General features: G+C 40.4%; 2 protein-coding genes across 2 annotated transcripts; one reads left to right on the top strand and one right to left on the bottom strand.

Annotated features, from left to right (window-relative positions):
• Positions 1–5,226: 5,226 nt before the first annotated feature.
• On the bottom strand, positions 5,227–7,128 carry LOC120284997. The gene is made up of 2 exons (XM_039295034.2): positions 5,567–7,128; positions 5,227–5,505 (listed from the first exon to the last, which is right to left on the bottom strand). Exons 1-2 carry the CDS (start codon positions 5,908–5,910, stop codon positions 5,466–5,468), a joined length of 384 nt encoding a protein of 127 aa, XP_039150968.1. The 5' UTR covers positions 5,911–7,128; the 3' UTR covers positions 5,227–5,465.
• A 237-nt stretch (positions 7,129–7,365) lies between these two features.
• Positions 7,366–8,244, top strand: LOC27208815. Its single transcript, XM_016184366.3, has one exon. The coding sequence runs from the start codon at positions 7,422–7,424 to the stop codon at positions 8,061–8,063; it is 642 nt and encodes a 213-aa protein (XP_016022737.1). The 5' UTR covers positions 7,366–7,421; the 3' UTR covers positions 8,064–8,244.
• Positions 8,245–18,133: the final 9,889 nt, after the last annotated feature.

The raw sequence follows: 18,133 nt of genomic DNA, 5'->3' as shown, positions 1-18,133 counted from the left end.
TTTGTTTTCTTTATCATTTTTCTTATCTGTATTTATTATTTGACACCGATTTCTTTTCTCGAAGCCATGGTTTAATATTATGAGCCGCCCATATTCCATCGTTTGGTTTTTGTGTCAACTGAAAACATTCCACATCTTTGATACAATACCTATCATTATCTAGTTACTTTGGCGATTCCATAGGGGCCTTTATATTTGGATATTAATATCCTAGACGCTCCAACTGTTGAATCAAAATTCTTGACCACAACGTAGTCTCCTAATTTGTATTTATTTGCTTTTAATCGTTTAGCGTCAACATATTTCTTGTTATAGTTCTGTACTTTTTCCTGCGAAACTTCTTCATTTTTTATAATTTTCTCTAAATTAATTTCTTTTCTTTCTATCCTTGACTCCAATACATTATCTTTTAAGCAAGCTATCATTTTTCCTTTTTGATTCACTCCAAACAGCATTATACTTGGGTGTTCATTTATGCTTCTGAACTTTGTATTATTCATTGCACACTCTACTTCTTCCAAAACTTTGTGCCACTGTACGTTCTTTTCTACATCTACGAGCTTACTTATCATGGGTCCTAGGACTCTATTTTTTCGCTCAACTTGTCCATTTGCTTGTGGTGAGCCTGTTGCCATTTTGACGTGCTTAATGTTTCTTGATTCTAAAAATTCTTCGAACATATCTGATGTAAAACATGTCCCTCTGTCTGGAACATTGGTCGTGAAACAATACTCTCTAAAATTATAACTAAAGGCTTCCATTGCTTCTTTTGAGTTTGTGGATTTCGCTGGATACAATCTCACAAACTTTGTGCATCCATCAACAATTACTAATACATGTTTTTTGGTAGAATTCTTTTGATTTACCGGACAATAGTGATCTATATGTATGACTTCAAATGGTGTATTTCACTTTGGTACAATATTAATAGTTCCTTCTTGCTAACCATTTCTTCCTTGAAAAGCTATACATTTTAGGCAGTTCTTAACATGTTCATCTGCTTTACTTCTAACATTTGGAAACCAATAACTTTTACCGACCATTTCCGTAACTTTGTCTTTCCCTACATGGCCTAACTCATTGTGGTATTTATACAATACGTGTTCTTCCATAGCTTCAGGGACATGGAACAATAAGTTATCTTTTACTTTTTTGTAAATCACACCATTTCGCATTTCATATAATTCGCTTTCTTCTTTACATAGCATTTCTTTAATCTTTCTCAACTTCTCGTCTCTGTTTTGGCATTTTTTTTTTTTTTTTTTTTTTTTTTTTTTGTTTTCGCACGGGTCCCACGGCCACACCTCCCGCCCAACCGACCGAGGGGCGCTGCCGTGTATCGTACGGCTCGATTCGCGAGAAGATATAGACGCGATAAAAAAATAGAATAGGAACGAGGAAATTAATAACTATGTTAAATATTAGTGTTAGTAGGATCTAATTATGTAATAGAAAAGATAAAATGAATTGCTTTAATAGCGGCAGAGAGTCAAGATTACAGATAATAGGATAAAGTCTATTATAGTCAGAACATAAAACTCTGTAAGGGTCATGCAACTCATAATTAGATCTACAATGATTTAAGATAAGGGGTATATAGTTTCTAGTGACTCTACTTGGAACCGAGAAGTTAAGCCGACTAATCAAGTCGGGACTCTCAACATCCCCACGAATAAGCTTACAAATAAAGACTGTTCCAAGCATAGTACTGGAGGCATAATTTAACATCGTCTGCGTACATAAGTACACGCGAATGTTTTATTATTAAGGGGAGGTCGTTAATGAATAATGTAAAAAGAAGCGGACCAAGATGGCTCCCTTGTGGGACACCGGATGTGACTCGGAGAATAGAAGATAACGAATTTTTAAAGAGGACTTGTTGTGTCCTGCCATTCAGATAGCTTGAAATCCAATTTAGAAGATCAACAGGGAAACCTATAAGGTCAAGTTTTTTTATTAGAAGGTAATGATTAACAGTCAAATGCTTTACTGAAGTCAGTGTTGATGACATCTGTTTAAAGATTATTTTTGAAACCCTGTATTACGAAAGAAGTTAGCTCCAAGAGGTTAGTGGTTGTAGATCTGCGTTTCATAAAACCGTGTTGACACGGTGATATGATTGATCTACAAAGGTGCTGCAAATGAGGAGTGATAACATTTTCGAAAAGTTTTGGGATAGCCGACAATTTAGAGATTCCTCTGTAATTGCTTGCATCCAGTTTGCTACCTTTTTTGTGAAGAGGAATCACAAAGGACTCCTTCCATATATGAGGGAATTGTGAAGATTCCAAAGATAAGGTAAACAGTTTCAGTAGAGGCTTGCACAAGGCTTCCGCACAGAATCTGAGCACACAGCCAGGGATTCCATCGGGACCTGGCGAATAGACCGGTTTAACACGCTGAAGATCGTTAAGCAGTGAGCTTTCGTTTATAGTGGGGCAAAATATTAGGTTCGACTTAGATACAGCATAAGAGTATGGCTGTTCGGAATGAGGTAAAGTTGAATATGTTGTTTGAAAAAACTTGGCGAATAGATCGGCTATTGCCTGATCCGATGTAACCGTAGTGTTTTCAAAAAATAGCGAGGAAGGGTAAGAACTTGTTTTTCGCTTAGTGCTAACGAAATTATAAAACTGTTTCGGATCCTGTGCAAACTGGAACTTACAACGGTTTAAATAATTTTTGTAGCACTGAGCATTAAGCACGGTAAAGTTTAACCGAGCGCTTAAATATTTACAAAGGATGGACTGAGAACCGGTATTTTTAAATTTCGTATAGAGTCTGGACTTTACATTTCTTAGGTGTGTCAACTCTTTATTAAACCAAGGAGGTTTAGAGATTGACGGATAGTGCATCGGAACACAAGAGTAAAAAAATGATTTAATTGCGGTATAAAACATATTTAATCGCATCCGCCATTATGTTGCAGGAGTAAAGATCGGACCAATTAAAGCCAGCTATAAAATTGTTTAGCCTCCGAAAATTTGCCTTGCGAAAACAGGGAATTCGATTTGTTGACTTCTCTGAATTTACTTTTAATACCGTACCTAAGTCGACTTCCACCTCGAAAGTAGGATGATATTGATCTTCAGGTTGAGTAAGAGGTACTACCCTGGACAGAAACACACTTTCAGGACTTGTTACAAAACATAGATCCAAAAGTCGACCAAGAGAATTTGGAATATAATTAACTTGCGACAGGGATAAGTCGAGCAAGCCGTCAATAAAGTCATGTTGTGCTAAGGGGAGAAGGATATTCGTTTCTTTCTGCATTGTGCCAGGTATATTAAAATCACCTAGAACTACCAATTGGTCCCTGTCAGAAAGTTTATTCAAGATGGACTGGATAGCGGACAGATGATTCTGATATTCTGGGAATTCAGAAGATGGCGGAATATAGGAGCACGTAATATAAACTGATCTGTCGGAAAAAGACAGCTTTACACATACGAATTCCGAGTTACGGGAATCGTCCAAAAGTAACTCCTCCGACGCGGTAGATCTAACCGCAATTAAGACTCCACCTCCCCGTCTGGAGGGACGGTCAAACCTATATATAGTGTACATACCTGGGAAGACTTCGGAGTTAAGTATCTCCGGCTTTAACCAAGTCTCTGTGAGCACTATAATATGGGATGCAAATGAAAGACTATCACAATACAATTTAGTTAATTTGCTACGCAAGCCTCTAACATTTTGATAGGAGATAGTAAGTTTTGTAGTTAGTTTTTTGAAGAGGAAGAAGATGAAGAGGCGGATGGTGCAGTGGTCTGGGCACGTGAGGGAAGTTTAATTCCCACGGGCACCTTTTTCTTATTTTTGATCTTAGCTTCAAAACTCTTTTTACCATACATATAACTAAATTTTCCTCGAACGTATTTTCCTCTATTACCAAAATCGCATTACATCTACTAATAGCATCAACGTGCTTAATTCTAGTTCCTGATCTATGTTCTAGTTTATATTAATAATTCTGTAATTCCAAGGCCCATCTTGCTATTCTTGGGTTCAACTCTTTTTTGTTCAACGTCATTGTGAGGGAATTACAGTCTGTTACTATTTTGAACTCAACTTCTTGAAGGTACACTCTAAATCTTTTTAATGCATATATTACTGCCTGTGTTTCCAGTTCAAAACTATGATACCTTGATTCTGTATCCGTTGTCCTTTTTGAGAAGTAAAAAATTGGATGTAGCTTACCATCTGCTTTCCTTTGCAAAAGGATTGATCCGAAACCTATCGAACTTGCATCGCAATGCAATTCTGTGGGCGTTTTTAACAGCACATCCCCAAAAAACTGTGAACATCATGAACTTTTTGTGGCACGGGAAAAGTTTCAGTTGCTTTCACACCGTCGTCATCTGCTTTAATACACTTTTCTGATATTATATATCCTAAATATTTCAACTCACATTGGAAAAACATTCATTTATCGATTCGCAGATCTAATTTGATTTAAACTCATCGATATAATCACTATAATCACTAACTATCACTTTCTCTTCGCTAATCATGTCGTCAAATACTTTGTTGACGAACCTTTGAAAAACAGACGGAGCATTTGTCGGCCCAAAAGTCATTCTTGTGAACTCATACTTTCCTAGTGGCGTGGTAAATGATGTATACTTTATCGATTCTTCGTCCATATAAAAGTGGAAGTATCAATTTTTCAGGTCTAACTTCGAGAACACAACTTTGTTTTCTAGGGTATCTAATAAATGAAAATAATGGCATCGGGTATCTAACTTTCACCGTGATCCTATTTAGTTTCCTATCTATGCACATCCGAATGCCACCCAATTTCTTTTTTACCAATACAATTGGCGAGCAATACTCAGACTCCCTTTGTCATATAATACCATCTTTTAAATAATCATCAAGGATTTCTTGTAATTTTTCATTCTCTACATATGCCTGGCGCCTTGGCGAAAAACTAAAGGGCTCGTCTTCTTCTAACCTTGGCTTCATTTCACATTTTATATTCGGTTCACTCGGTCTTTTTGGTTTAATGTAATATTCTGCAATAACATTTATAGATTCGCATCTTTGTTTAAAATTTAATTGTGAACCTATCTCATATACCTGTTCATTATCATAGTAATCTATTAATAATAGTTGTTTTTAAAAATTATTTTGTTCGTCTGCGTTTGTCTCATAATGACTTTTAAATTCTTTATTTTTATTTTGATTTTCTTCAACTATCGAATCTTTTTAATTTCAGATATTTTTTCATGTTCATTTTCAATTACAATTTTTACCTTTACTCTTGTTAAAAAATCCCTTCCCAATAACATAGCATATCCCATAGATTTATCATCCACGACATATAGTAACATAGGAGTATCTTTATTTGAGAACTTAACTGAACATTTTACGCTTCCATGTATTTATAATTTACTTAAATTTAATCCAACGTAACTTAAAGAGGTATTTCCATTTTTATTTGACTTGGTATAAAACGTTTTTTAATAATACTTATCGGGCTGCCAGAATCTATGAGACATTCTATGAAAATGGGGTTCAGCATATTATTCTTTGTACAAAATGTTAATTCAATATAACTTACATAATCGTTGTCTCCGTCCTTCGATGTCTTGTATTGGTCGGACTCTTTAGCCACATGTCCTTGCAAGCCACATGCGTAACAAGCCCCATATTGTCTCTTATGTTTGCGGCACTCTCTGGCCAGGTGGTCCCGACTGTGGCAATTGTAGCACTCTGCATTAGCTCGTGGCTTCTAATAATCTCCTGCTCTACGGTCTTCTGGTAACTTGGGCTTAGGAACGTAGCCCAACTCAACATTTCGGAATGCATCCAAAAGTTCCAATCCGGTCTTGAACGAACGCGACTTAGCCAGATTGCGTAGATTGACATCGTGTATGCCGTCAATGACATATTCCAAAAATTCATCTTCTGCCAGTGCTAAATTATCTGCCAGCTGCCACTTCTCATTGTAGTACTTGGAGAACTCCTCACCTTTGATCCAGACGCAGTTCTGTAGCTTCTGCCGCACTTTGACTCTTTGGACATTACGAACCTTTTCTCCAGGTGGCTTAACATTTTATCCGCTGTCTCCATGGTAGCGCTTGTGCTTTAATACAGCCATATTTCAGCATCGCCCTTAACTTTGTAGTGAATCAGCGCACGCATCATTTTGTCACCGACCTTAAAATTTTTCTGGACCTTCAAATTTGAGATAGCCATACATTGAAATTGTTTCCGCCATTAACGATCTCCTTTAAAATTTCGAAAGAGTCTGTGTCGTCACTTCGTTGTTGTTGATTTTTTGATTGGTCGATCTCATTTTGCAGCTTCAATATTTTCAACTCATTTTCCAGTCTTTAAACATAGCCGCCTTGCGTAGTTACTTTGTTGCGCATCATTTGGTTTTCAAAACATTGTTCCTGCTTATTGTTGCCAGCCATTTGCATCTCAGGATCATTGTTGCTAGCCATCGGGATCGCGAAACATTTGTTGGACTCATTGTTGCTGGCGCTCACCATCTGCCTCTCAGAACATTGCTCGATCTCATTTTTGTTGTTGACATTCATTTTACAAGATCCCGTTACTTTTCGCGAACCTTCTGTTTCTTGCATTCCTTTGTATGTATGTGCAAACGTCGCCGTCAACGGGTCGCCGTCGTTGTCGCTGCCTCTTGCTGTCTCGTTTTCGCTACTTTCTTCTTATCCGTTGTAGTTGTTTGCATCCTTGTCCAATTTACTGGTTTGTTCTGTGGCGTTGATTTTTTTCATTGCTGTTTTATTTTTTCAATACGCGGCCATACTCAAATTTAATATATTCAAGTCTTTTAATCAATTCGATTTTTGTGCCGCTACTTTTAAGTTTTTTTTTGCACGCACAGAGCTTTTAGTTCATTTAATGTATAATTGCCAGGATTACAATTCATTAATGCCGATTTTTCTTTTTCTTTTGAAACGATCACTTGGGTAGGTCCTACCACTTCTGAGCTTTAGAGTGCTCTCCGCGACAGCTCAACGACGACTGACTCTACATTTATTCAGCACGTGTGTATATACTATTTACATTCGCGATTCTTATAATTAGTTCTTAAATTCTAATATTGCAATGGGGCTTATACTACTTAAAAGCCTTATATACTTATATACAATTACTACTACTACTACTTCTACTACTACACAATCAAATCTTTAGCTTGTCGAAGCAGCCAGACTAACACTTCCTAGCTTGAGATCGACGGCTGCACACAATTTTTGAAGGTACATTTCTTTTCGAACTGGTTTTTTACGAAGTGACCGGTGTGTCTGATAGTTACAGCAATTACAGTTTTAAAATAAGAAACGTGATCAATTTAGTATAAACGAAATTTTTCCTATAAATAGTATTGGCACCAGCCAAAAAGTTCAGTACTTATTGATTTTCTCTTGTTTCCTTACCTTAAAATGTCTAAAAGAAATTATCGCTGTGGTGTCGTCCAATTGATGGCAATAATGGCATTAACTGTTATTGTCCGGTGTGATTTCAGATCGATAACGTTACCAAAGGGGGAAATCGCCCTGAAGAACATAGCTAAATGGACACGCCTAAGCACTGCAAGAGATCTTAGTCATCAGCTTTGGGACCAAGGTTGGAGCAGCAGTCTTTCGCCTGGACTTGGCCCCACACCCAGTGAAGTGTTAAACGCCTTTTCAGTGGCTAAGCTGGCCTCTGCTAATGTTTTTATTGCGCAGAAACAACTAGAGACTGCAAAGGAAAATGTGTTAAATCAACAAAGAATAGCCACTGAAAAGCAAACACAAGCTTTAATATTGAAACAAAAGTCTCAAGCAGCGTCTGCTATATACCACTCTGCGGCTATTGAACGACATCTTGCAGCATCCAAGTCAGCGGTGGCACGTGCAGCTGCTAATTTTGCTGCGGCTGAAATTAAAAAAACTAAAAATGAAGCTGCCAAGCTTGGCCACATTACTCGAAATGGTCAGCACGTTTTATCCTTATCGCCAGCAAGCAATCATTTGTCTATATCGTATCTACAACCGGTTCACTTCAGTTCATGGCTTAATGGTCAGAGTCATTTTTCTTAAAAGCTATAAAATAAACAAAACATATATTGAAATAATCAAAATATCTCATTTAGTTATTTAATGTAAAAGATATTCATCCATCATCCATATAAATCCATCGGCAACTGACGCGTATATACCTTTGCAGTAAATATATAAAAACAATGAGACTAACAAATAACATTATTATACAACGTTATTCTATGATGGGTCTAGTCACAAGGTCCAAAGTTCAGCTAAGTACCCTTGCTCTCTTGAAAGCAAGCAGACACTATCTGCTCATCTGTTGTCTTGCTATATTCGCTCCGTCTCACCATCGCTCTCAAAATTCTCTCTTCAATTGCACAAAACTCTCTGTTAAGCTAATATGCTTTTTTTATTGCCAATTTTAAGCAATGAAAAGATGAGGGTTATGTACCGATTTTTAACGATATGTTTTATTGGGTTTACGATTTGGAAAATGGCAAGGCATACAATAATATTAAAAGATTTAAGCCCTTTCATTAAATTTTGGCCGAGACTTTTTTGGGTTGTTTGGGGCGGTAGAGTGCGTAGCTACATCAGGAAATAAACTAATAAATAAATAAAGAATTATTTTTACAAAAAAAGATTCAAATCACTCTGATATTCTATAGGAATGCTAGAGTCGACTTCTCCGACTATCTGTTAGTCAGCGAACGCGAAATTTCATAATTTTTCTGGAATACCGATATTATCTATTGGCGAAAAAAATAAGAAACAAATTTAAAAGTGTGGGCATAGTAGTTCTGGGAGGTTTATAGGCGTAAGAGTGGGCGTACAAAAAGTATTTTTTGGAAATCGATATAAATTTACAAGACTAATAAAAATGAGAAAAAATAAAAAAATAAACACATTTTAGAATGGGCGACATGGGCCAATAAACAACAAGCAACGTACTTATTAGAAAAAAAAAAAAAAATAGACCGGATTAGTAACTGTAAAATGGATACGAACAACGAAACTTCTAACTCTCAGCTTAGAAATAAGCCGATTGATTATGAAGAAATGCGGCAAGTAGCTGGTAAGTCTCCACTGGATATCAGGATGGAATTATTGAATCAACGCTCTTCATGCACTGAATCTGTTAACCTAAGCACAATAACTACGACGATAACATTTACAAGTGCAACTTGCAATACTACATCTACAACAACTGCAGCAATCAGTAGGCCGAGCTCCAGAGAAAAAGCTGCTACTAGATTGTCTGATGCGCAAAAACTTCTGACGAAAGAGAGGAAGAGGAAGACCAATTTAACACCCAACCATAGCTCTAAACGAGCTGTCAGAGACGCGAAGCTGGAGCCATATCCAGCCATAAATAGTAATTCAAACTCAAACAATAGGTTTGCCATGCTAGACATGGAATTGGACGAAACCAGTGATGGCATAGAAACTCCACAAGTTTGTCATGATGTCGCATCCACCTCGTGTGCATCGGCTGCTCCGAATATTCCTAATGATGACTGTGTACCAAATGTGACATCCAATAGCCCACAACAGTATACTGATAAGCAGAATTCTTATAAACAATCAAAACCACCGCAAATAGTACTGAGCCTTACCAATCTTAATGATCTCTATGAGCTCATTACGGAGGTCACTAGCCTAGATAATTTAACAGTTAAAGTCAATCAAGGGGAAACAGTGAGAATATTACCCAAAGACTCTGATACTTACAGAGCTATTGTTAATCTTTTTGATAATTCGGGAATTGAATTCCATACGTACCAAATGAAGGAAGAGAAGCCTCACAGAATAGTTGTTAAGGGACTCCACCATAGCACCCTAACCTACGAAATTATCGACAACTTTAAAACATATGGCTTTGATGTTCTACAAGTACACAACCCAAGATCCAGGAGAAATAGAGAAGAAAAACTTAATATATTCTTCATTAATATAAAGACCTGTGCAAAAATTAATGACATATACGATATTAACACAATATGCCGACAGAAAGTGCGGATAGAAAGAATGCGTAAATCATCTGAAATTACACAATGCATACGTTGTCAGGAATTCGGCCACACAGCTAAATACTGTCGTCGTCATCCCAACTGTGCTCGATGTGGTGAAAATCACTTAACCAAGCTATGCGTACTTCCCAATGATCAACAGCCTATCTGTATACACTGTGGAGGAAATCACACGGCAAGTTACAAGGGTTGCCAGTTTTACCAGGAGTATCTTCGACGATCAATGGGCACTGTAAAGAAGCAACAACCTAAGCAAGCCAAGTTTGATAAAAGTGCAACAAACCAACAACAACCCCAGCAAAAACAGCAGCATGCAATAGCTAGCACTCCCAAAGATCATACTGGGAGCTTGTCCTACGCAGATATTGCAAGAAATGGCAATACAACAGCCCAGCCTCGTCTACATAATGTACAATTAAAGGGAACTAATATTAAGCAGCAACACCCGCTTGACGTTCAGTCAATATTGGCACAGCAACAGGAACAATTTATGAAGTGGCAGCAACAGCTTCAACAGCAACAACAGCAGCAATTCCTATCGTGGCTACAGCAGCAGCAACAGGAGCAACAACAACAAAACAAGTTGAATAGTCAACGACTCGAAAGGCTGGAAAAAATTGTTTTTGAAATGGCCAATATGCTGAAGCAACGGACTGGGGATACATCGGCTCCCCAACTCCATAGTAACGCTTTACCATCGCAATGAACCCTCTGAAGATTCTTATCTGGAATGTAAATGGTATTTCAGGTAAAGCCAGAGAAGTAGAGCTCTTCGCACACAACAACGGCATTGACATTCTTCTCCTAAACGAGATCAGACTCAACAGAGGGAACACAGTTAAGATATATGGATACAGCTTTTATCCCGCATACAAACCTTCAAGCCATAATCACGGAATGGGAGGAGCAGCAGTACTGGTGAGAAGTTCTCTTCGTCATTTCCCGCAAAGAGTTATTGAAACGAGAACTATTCAGATGTCTCAGTCAAGGTCTCCACCGGGCTGGGAGATATGGAATTTAGCGCGATTTACTGTCCACCAAGAAATAGAATTGAGGAAAGGCACTTCAGTGACATACTTGTCTCTTGTGGACAAAGGTATTTCGTTGGTGGGGACTGGAACGCCCGACATTGGCTATGGGGTGACACGTACAATTCACCCAGAGGTCGAGAACTAGCAGAAGCCATTTCAGCCAGAGGGGCTTATATCCTTGCAACAGGTTCACCAACTAGATACCCACATGTGCCCAGTCACAGACCTACCTGCATTGATTTTGCTGTGTACCATGGGATAAACTTAGACAGAACTAGTATTTCTGAAAATTGGGATCTAGACTCCGATCATGTAGCCCTTGTGGCTACTCTACAAACAGAAGGTGCCTATGTTAGACCATGCTCTCGGTTAATAAACAGCAGAACTGATCTCCTTGTTTTCAGACAACATCTGGAAAACTCTCTCCAATTAAATACGGTTCTGAGCTCTAAGGAAGACATCGAGAACGCAGTAGACAGTCTAACGCAAAATATACATAGAGCCGCTTCTGCTTCTACGCCGTCTGAGCCCGAGATACGCCCCAGAAGTTATGGTATTGTTCTAACAAGAGAGGCCAGAGAACTTATCAGAACTAAGAGACGCCTTCGAAGAAGAGCAATTCGAACTCAGGATCCATGGGACAGAATCTTGTGGAACCGAGCAGCAAAGCAACTCAAAGTCGTCTTAAGGGAACTCAGAAGTGATTTCTTTGAGCAAAAATTATCCTCCATGGACTACACCGTTGATGCAAACTATTCGCTGTGGAAGTGCACAAAAGCCCTTAAACGACAACCACTTCGATGGGTACCCGTACGCTGTCCAGGTGGGGAATTTGCAAAAACTGAAGTGGAACAGGCTAATGCATTCGGCTTCCACCTAGAGGATCGCTTCACTCCTTACGACTTCGCCACGACAGAACAAATAAGAGAGACTCACCAGTACCTACAAATGCCATTGCAGATGTCTTGGCCTATTAAGCCAATAAGGATAGAAGAAATCCTTGAAATAATTAAATTACTGCCGAAGCATAAAGCTCCAGGAATTGACAGGATTTGTCATGCCACGCTAAAGGTTTTACCTATAAAAGCGATAATATATATAGCACTAATCTTTAATGCTATTTTAAGGATCCAAGTGTTCCCAAGACAGTGGAAAATGGCTGCTATTTTGATGATCCACAAGCCTGGAAAGCCGGAAGATGATCCTGAGTCGTATCGGCCTATAAGCCTCTTACCCTCACTTTCTAAATTATGGGAGAGACTTATTGCCAATCGGATAAACGACATTATAAGACAAGGCAATATCTTGCCGGATCATCAATTTGGATTTCGAAAGGGACACGGAACTATTGAACAGGTCCACAGACTGGTGAAACACATACTACAGGCTTTTGACGACTGCGAGTACTCCAACGCCGTCTTTATAGATATGCAACAAGCCTTCGACAAAGTATGGCATGTTGGATTATTATGCAAGATAAAGACCCTTCTACCTGCGCCCTACTTCTGTATTTTAAAGTCATATCTAGAAGAAAGACAATTTAAAATCACGGTGAGAAATAGCTACTCCTCTATATACCCAATGAGAGCTGGAGTCCCTCAGGGCAGTGTTCTCGGACCGCTACTGTATTCCTTGTACACTGCTGATATCCCTTGCCCGAGTTTCGAACACATGGCAGCACCGAACAGGACTCTTATTGCAACCTATGCAGATGACATCGCAGTTATATATAACTCTAGGGACAGCAGAGAGGCAGCTAACGGACTACAAGAATATATTAATGCTCTGGCAGCCTGGTGTAAACGGTGGAACCTAAAAATAAACCCACTGAAAACAACAAACCCGTGCTTCACGTTAAAAACGCTTATCCCAAACACCCTCCAATTCGGCTAGAAGGAGTTACCCTGAATCAGCCCCTGCAAGCAACATATCTAGGTATCACCCTGGATAAACGGCTCACCTTTGGGCCGCATCTAAAAAACACAGTAAAAAAATGTGGTCACAGATCACAACAGCTGAGATGGCTCATGAATAGAAGGAGCACTCTTTCGATGAGGTGCAAAAGAGCTGTGTATGCGCACTGTATCGTACCGATATGGTTATACGGGATCCAGATTTGGGGAATTGCAGCCAAATCGAATTATAATCGTATCCAGGTGATGCAAAATCGCGCATTACGACAAATAACCAACTGCCCCTGGTATGTACGTAACTCTACACTCCATAAAGACCTCAATATTCACACAGTTGAGTCACAAATTGGGAGACATACAAGTCGATATAGTGACAGATTACTGAGCCATAGCAGTCTTCTTGCAAGACGTCTCATCCCCGCTCGACCTCTAAGAAGACTTAAACGGCAAGGCTTCGCCAAGACAATTGGGCAGCAGTAAAAACTCTTCATTTATGTTCCTACTCCACTTATTTTATTTTATAGTGTTTGGTAATTGATAAGAATACTTCTCCACACTGTGATGTTAAGATACAATATTATGATGTACGGATTCTTCACTTAATAAATATTAATAAAAAAAAAAAAAAAATAAACCCTGCTGGTTGCAGGGTGTATTTAATGATACGAATATATAATTTGTACACACAAGATAACGCTTAAGCGGTGTTTAAGTGAGTTTAATAAAAAATATTTTGGTAGATCTATAGAATCTTGCTAAACAATTGATATAATCAAAAAAATATAATATAATATAAAAATATACCGTGCAATTAACCACCACTTCTTTGGATAGGTTGCCCATTTTGGGAAGGTAGTAGTCACGAAGGACTTGTTTAACATTTTCCTGTGCGGCTCTGTCCGCACTGCTGTGTTCCGCAGTAATGATTTTTAACTGCTCGTTCCTATCATATGCAGTGACGGAATTGGGAAGCCGGAAAATGCATAATGAGGTCGTGTTGGAAACTTACTAGAGTGGGCACGTCAGGGTTAACGACTTCTTTTAGGGCTTGCAATAAATGACTATTGTCAGTGAAACTGATCAAGTGGTGAGTTTTGATTCGGAACAGAACTATGTTTCGCTGGAGCGGAATCAGTGCTGCCTCCAGAATGATCTGGATCCTGAAGCAATTTAACGGTTTATCAGTAGTTTCGACCGTGTAGGTCAGGGACAGATCTCTGTGAATAGTAGCAGCGTCTGATTGGGGTTCGTTTTGTAAGGCACTCAGATTCTGCCTAGAGAGGGCATCTGCCCCGAAATTTTCTTTGCCAGGTTTCTAAAAAAATTTGGCATTATGCTGGTCTATATAAGATTTCAACCTCTTTATCTTGGCATTCGTGTTCTTACCGGTAACAGCGAATGTGAGAGGTAAATATATTGATTTCCCTGGAGCCACACAGGAAGTTCTGCAACTTACATAAGGCCCATACAATCGCCAGCAATTCCCTCTCGTTTTGCTCGGGATGTTTAAGGGTACGAGATATCATGGTGATCGCCCTCCCTCTTGAAACAGGACTGCACCGATGCCACTTGCCGACGCATCTGTGGTGAGGTCAAAGGGCTTTTTGAAGTCGGGTACTTGAGTATAACATCCTCGGATGTTACAATGTTACGCAGGCTTTGAAATGCGTTGCGATGAGACTCATTAAACTCAACACGAATCTTTTTATGTGTCTACTCACCGAACCATTTTCCCCTTTCAGAATATCTGTAATCGGACGGGCTATTGCGGCAAAGTCTTTGATAAAGACTCTGTAGTAGCTGGCTAAGCCAAGAAAACATCTAACTTTGTAGACGCTATCTTGTTCAGGGTATTCTTGAATGGCTTTCAGCTTCTCCGGATCGGATTTAGTTCCGTCCTAATTTATCCTCCGGGTAAGGGATCGCTGGGGTGTACCCTCTTCAGTCTTCGGAGGGAGATGGGATCAGCTAGGATAGTTGCTAGTCGGTTCGGGTGGGCCATAAGCCTGTCGGCATAACGGCTGCTATGGAAATTAATCTGACGCCAGCATGGCAGTGTCATCGGCGTAAGTGGCCAGGAGCAGCTGAGCCGGGGGACTTCGGCGTTGTTTGCGGGAGATGGCATGTCAGCAGTGTACAGGGTGTATGGGAAGGGCCCAAGAATACTTCCCTGTGGAACTCCTGCGTGAATCTCTTCCAGGCTGGATCGAGCATCACGCACTGCAACGTCGAACGTCCGATTACAGATGAACGATCTCAGGATGGCATAGTAGGGAGCAGGAAGGAGAGCTTTCATCTTGTATAGAAGGCCCTCATGCCACACCTTGTCAAACGGTTGCTTCACGTCTAGAAAGACGCCGACCGTGTAAAGTTTGTGCTCGAAGCCATGCGTCACCTGGTTTACCAGTCGATGTATTTGTTCAGGGCAGCCGTGGGACTTCCTGAAACCAAATTGGTGTGGAGGTATGTGGTTCACTACTTGTGGCAGTTCCATCAGGCGGGCTAAGAGTATTCTCTCAAAAATCTTAGAGAATGTTGATAGCAGGCTGATTGGGCGATATGCATCTATCTGCGTTAGCGGCTTTCCGGCTTTAGGTATCATTATGATACGTGCTCGCTTCCATTGCCTTGGAAAGTGCCCTAGCCTTAGCATGGCATTAAAAATTTTTACTAAGGCTAGGACTCCTTTGCGTGGCAGAGACTTCGCAGCACGGTTGTCGATGCTATCGTAACCAGGGGTTTTCTTGATGTGTAGCGCCTTCAGCTGCACCATGACTTCCTGCGGTGTGGTATGCCTAATGGGGCGAGCCGGTGCAGTCGGAGCGTCCAGAAAATTATTGATTTCTACGCGGTTTAAGTCGTCTGTTAGGTTGAAGGGCATAAAGGTGGAGGTCAGGTGTAAAGCAAATGCCCTCGCTTTTTCATCGTCCGTCTTGAGCCAGAGGCCACTTTCACTCAGGACGGGAGATTGAAACATCGGCTGTCTCTTGATATTTCTTGTGAGCCTCCATAACGAGAAGTTGCTGTTGTTATCTGGGCCAGTACCCTCCAGCAGGGTATCCAGATTTTCTCGTCGGGTCCTGGCTAGCAAACGATGCAGTCTGTTTGTGGTACTAGAGTATAGCTGCTTGATGCTAGGATCTCCTGTGGCGATATACCTTTTGTGGGAGAGCAGCTCCCTAGCCTCCAAGCTCAAGATGGGAGCCCTCCTTGCGGTCGTGTGACGAGCTTGATGTGGGGAGGTGTGGCCCTCCGTGCTGCTTCCGCGATTGTGGCTACGAGGTAATCTACATATGCTTCCAGACTATTGCAGGTGTCAATGGGGATGTTGAGATCAACTGTGGCCTCGATGTGCTCCTTGAAGGCCACAGTATTTGCAGTAAGTGACAGCATTTTAGTGACACCTTTGAATAGCTGGGCGTATTCATCCAGCACAAACAGCAGGGGGAGATGGTCAGACGACAGTTCTGTCAGGGTTTGCACGTTGATTTCTTGCTGTCTGAATCCTTTCGAGATCCCGAAATCGATGGCACTTGGAGTGACACTTGTTCGAAAGGGATAGCAAGTAGCTTCTCCAGTTGCAACGATGTCGATACTTTTGCCCGCCAGAGCGCAGAACAGCACCCTGCCTCTAGTGCACATCCTGTAGTTTCCCCACCATCTGTGCTTTGCGTTCCAATCACCTGCCGCTAGGAACTTTGTGCCAAATTGAGCGATGATCAGCTCAACGTCAGCCTCCGTCCACCTGAGGTTAGGAGGGCAGTATACTGAGGCAATGTTAAAAGTACCCCTGCTTGCCGTCAGCTGGATAACTGCTGCCTGAGGTTAGGAGGGCAGTATACTGAGGCAAAGTTAAAAGTACCCCTGCTTGCCGTCAGCTGAGATAAGCTGCCTGGATGTGATTTCCGACAGGGTGGAGAAGAGTGATGGGAGATGAGTGATCTAATAAGGATCGCCGCACCTCCGCGTTGGCTGTCATCCGGGTGGTTGGCAGTGTGGAGGGTAAAGCCAGGAACTCTGAAAGTGGACCGGGAAACGAAATGGGTTTCCGATAGCAGGAGGATGTCGATTTCGTGAAGCTCGATGAAGGCGTGGATCTCATTGGTCTTCGAGGAGGCCCCATTGGCATTCCAAGCTGCTATCTTAAGAGGACCCATTTTGAGCAGCAGGAGGGAAGGTGCGATTTTGCAGGAGCAGTTGCATTAGTGTTTCAACTAGTGACATCATCCTGTCAAGCCTAGAAAACAGCTGTTCCAGCTTGGACTCAAGGTTGGCGCTTGCAGGGGGGACAGTAACGGCAGGCTTGGCGACGGTCTGACTTCCTCTGACTATACTAGCAAAGGAAGGCTTTCCAGACATGTGGACTGGTGGACTGGGTTGGTGTACTCCTCTTGAAGGACCAGAAACAACTAACTAGCTAACGGCTGACCTACTATCGGGTTTGCTCGTTCCTCCTCCCAACTGTCCACACTCTCGTATTCAACCTTTATGTCTCTATATGTACCCGCCAAACTCATTGATTGGTTGACACAACACAAAAGTATACTTTCGCCGAGTATAAGCGATCGGCTTATTAAATATTGTAAACTAGAAAAAGCTAGCTATAGTTAGCTGGCGTGCCCAAATGGGCTGAATTAATAAAAAAGAAGGACACAAAAAGGGCTCCACGATTTCCCCGTATGCCTTAATAATTAAAATAAAAAAAAAAAAAAAAAAAAAATTCGCGGAGCACAAGCGATCGGCTTATTAAATATGGCAGGAAAAAGTATGCAATATAATAAGTCTTTATTGGGTATGCAACGAAAATTGATTTCATCAAGGTATGAAATATTTATATATAAGCTAGGCAATAAAAAGTATGCAATTTTTATTTTATAGGCTAGGCAATAAAAAGTATGCGATTTTTATTTTATCGGCCAGGCAATAAAAAGTATGCAATATATATTTCCTTAAAAGGGAACGAATTTTGTCAAACTGAATTTCACAACAATGAATTCTGTTTTTATTTGTTTTTTTTTTTTTTTTGCTTTTGCTAGAGACATTTGATGGGATGCCGTGGAAACAACTTGTCAAACTTATATTTTGTGTAGTTTAACTACTCTGTCAACTAGACTATTGTTCGTGGTGAAGTTAAATAGATTTCCTATTTG

This window comes from Drosophila simulans, chromosome 3R (genome assembly GCF_016746395.2).
Source record: "Drosophila simulans strain w501 chromosome 3R, Prin_Dsim_3.1, whole genome shotgun sequence".
Classification (NCBI taxonomy): Eukaryota; Metazoa; Arthropoda; class Insecta; order Diptera; family Drosophilidae; genus Drosophila; species Drosophila simulans.
The sequence above is the reverse complement of the archived record's forward strand: the minus strand, read 5'-3'. Positions and strand labels throughout refer to the sequence as shown.

Coding starts and splice junctions, on each gene's coding strand:
- LOC120284997 (XM_039295034.2), bottom strand. CDS start 5,910: ATGAATTTTTGGAATATGTCATTGACGGCATACACGATGTCAATCTAC. Junction 5,506..5,566: donor AGGACGGAGACAACGATTAT/GTAAGTTATATT, acceptor CCATTTTCATAG/AATGTCTCATAGATTCTGGC.
- LOC27208815 (XM_016184366.3), top strand. CDS start 7,422: ATGTCTAAAAGAAATTATCGCTGTGGTGTCGTCCAATTGATGGCAATA.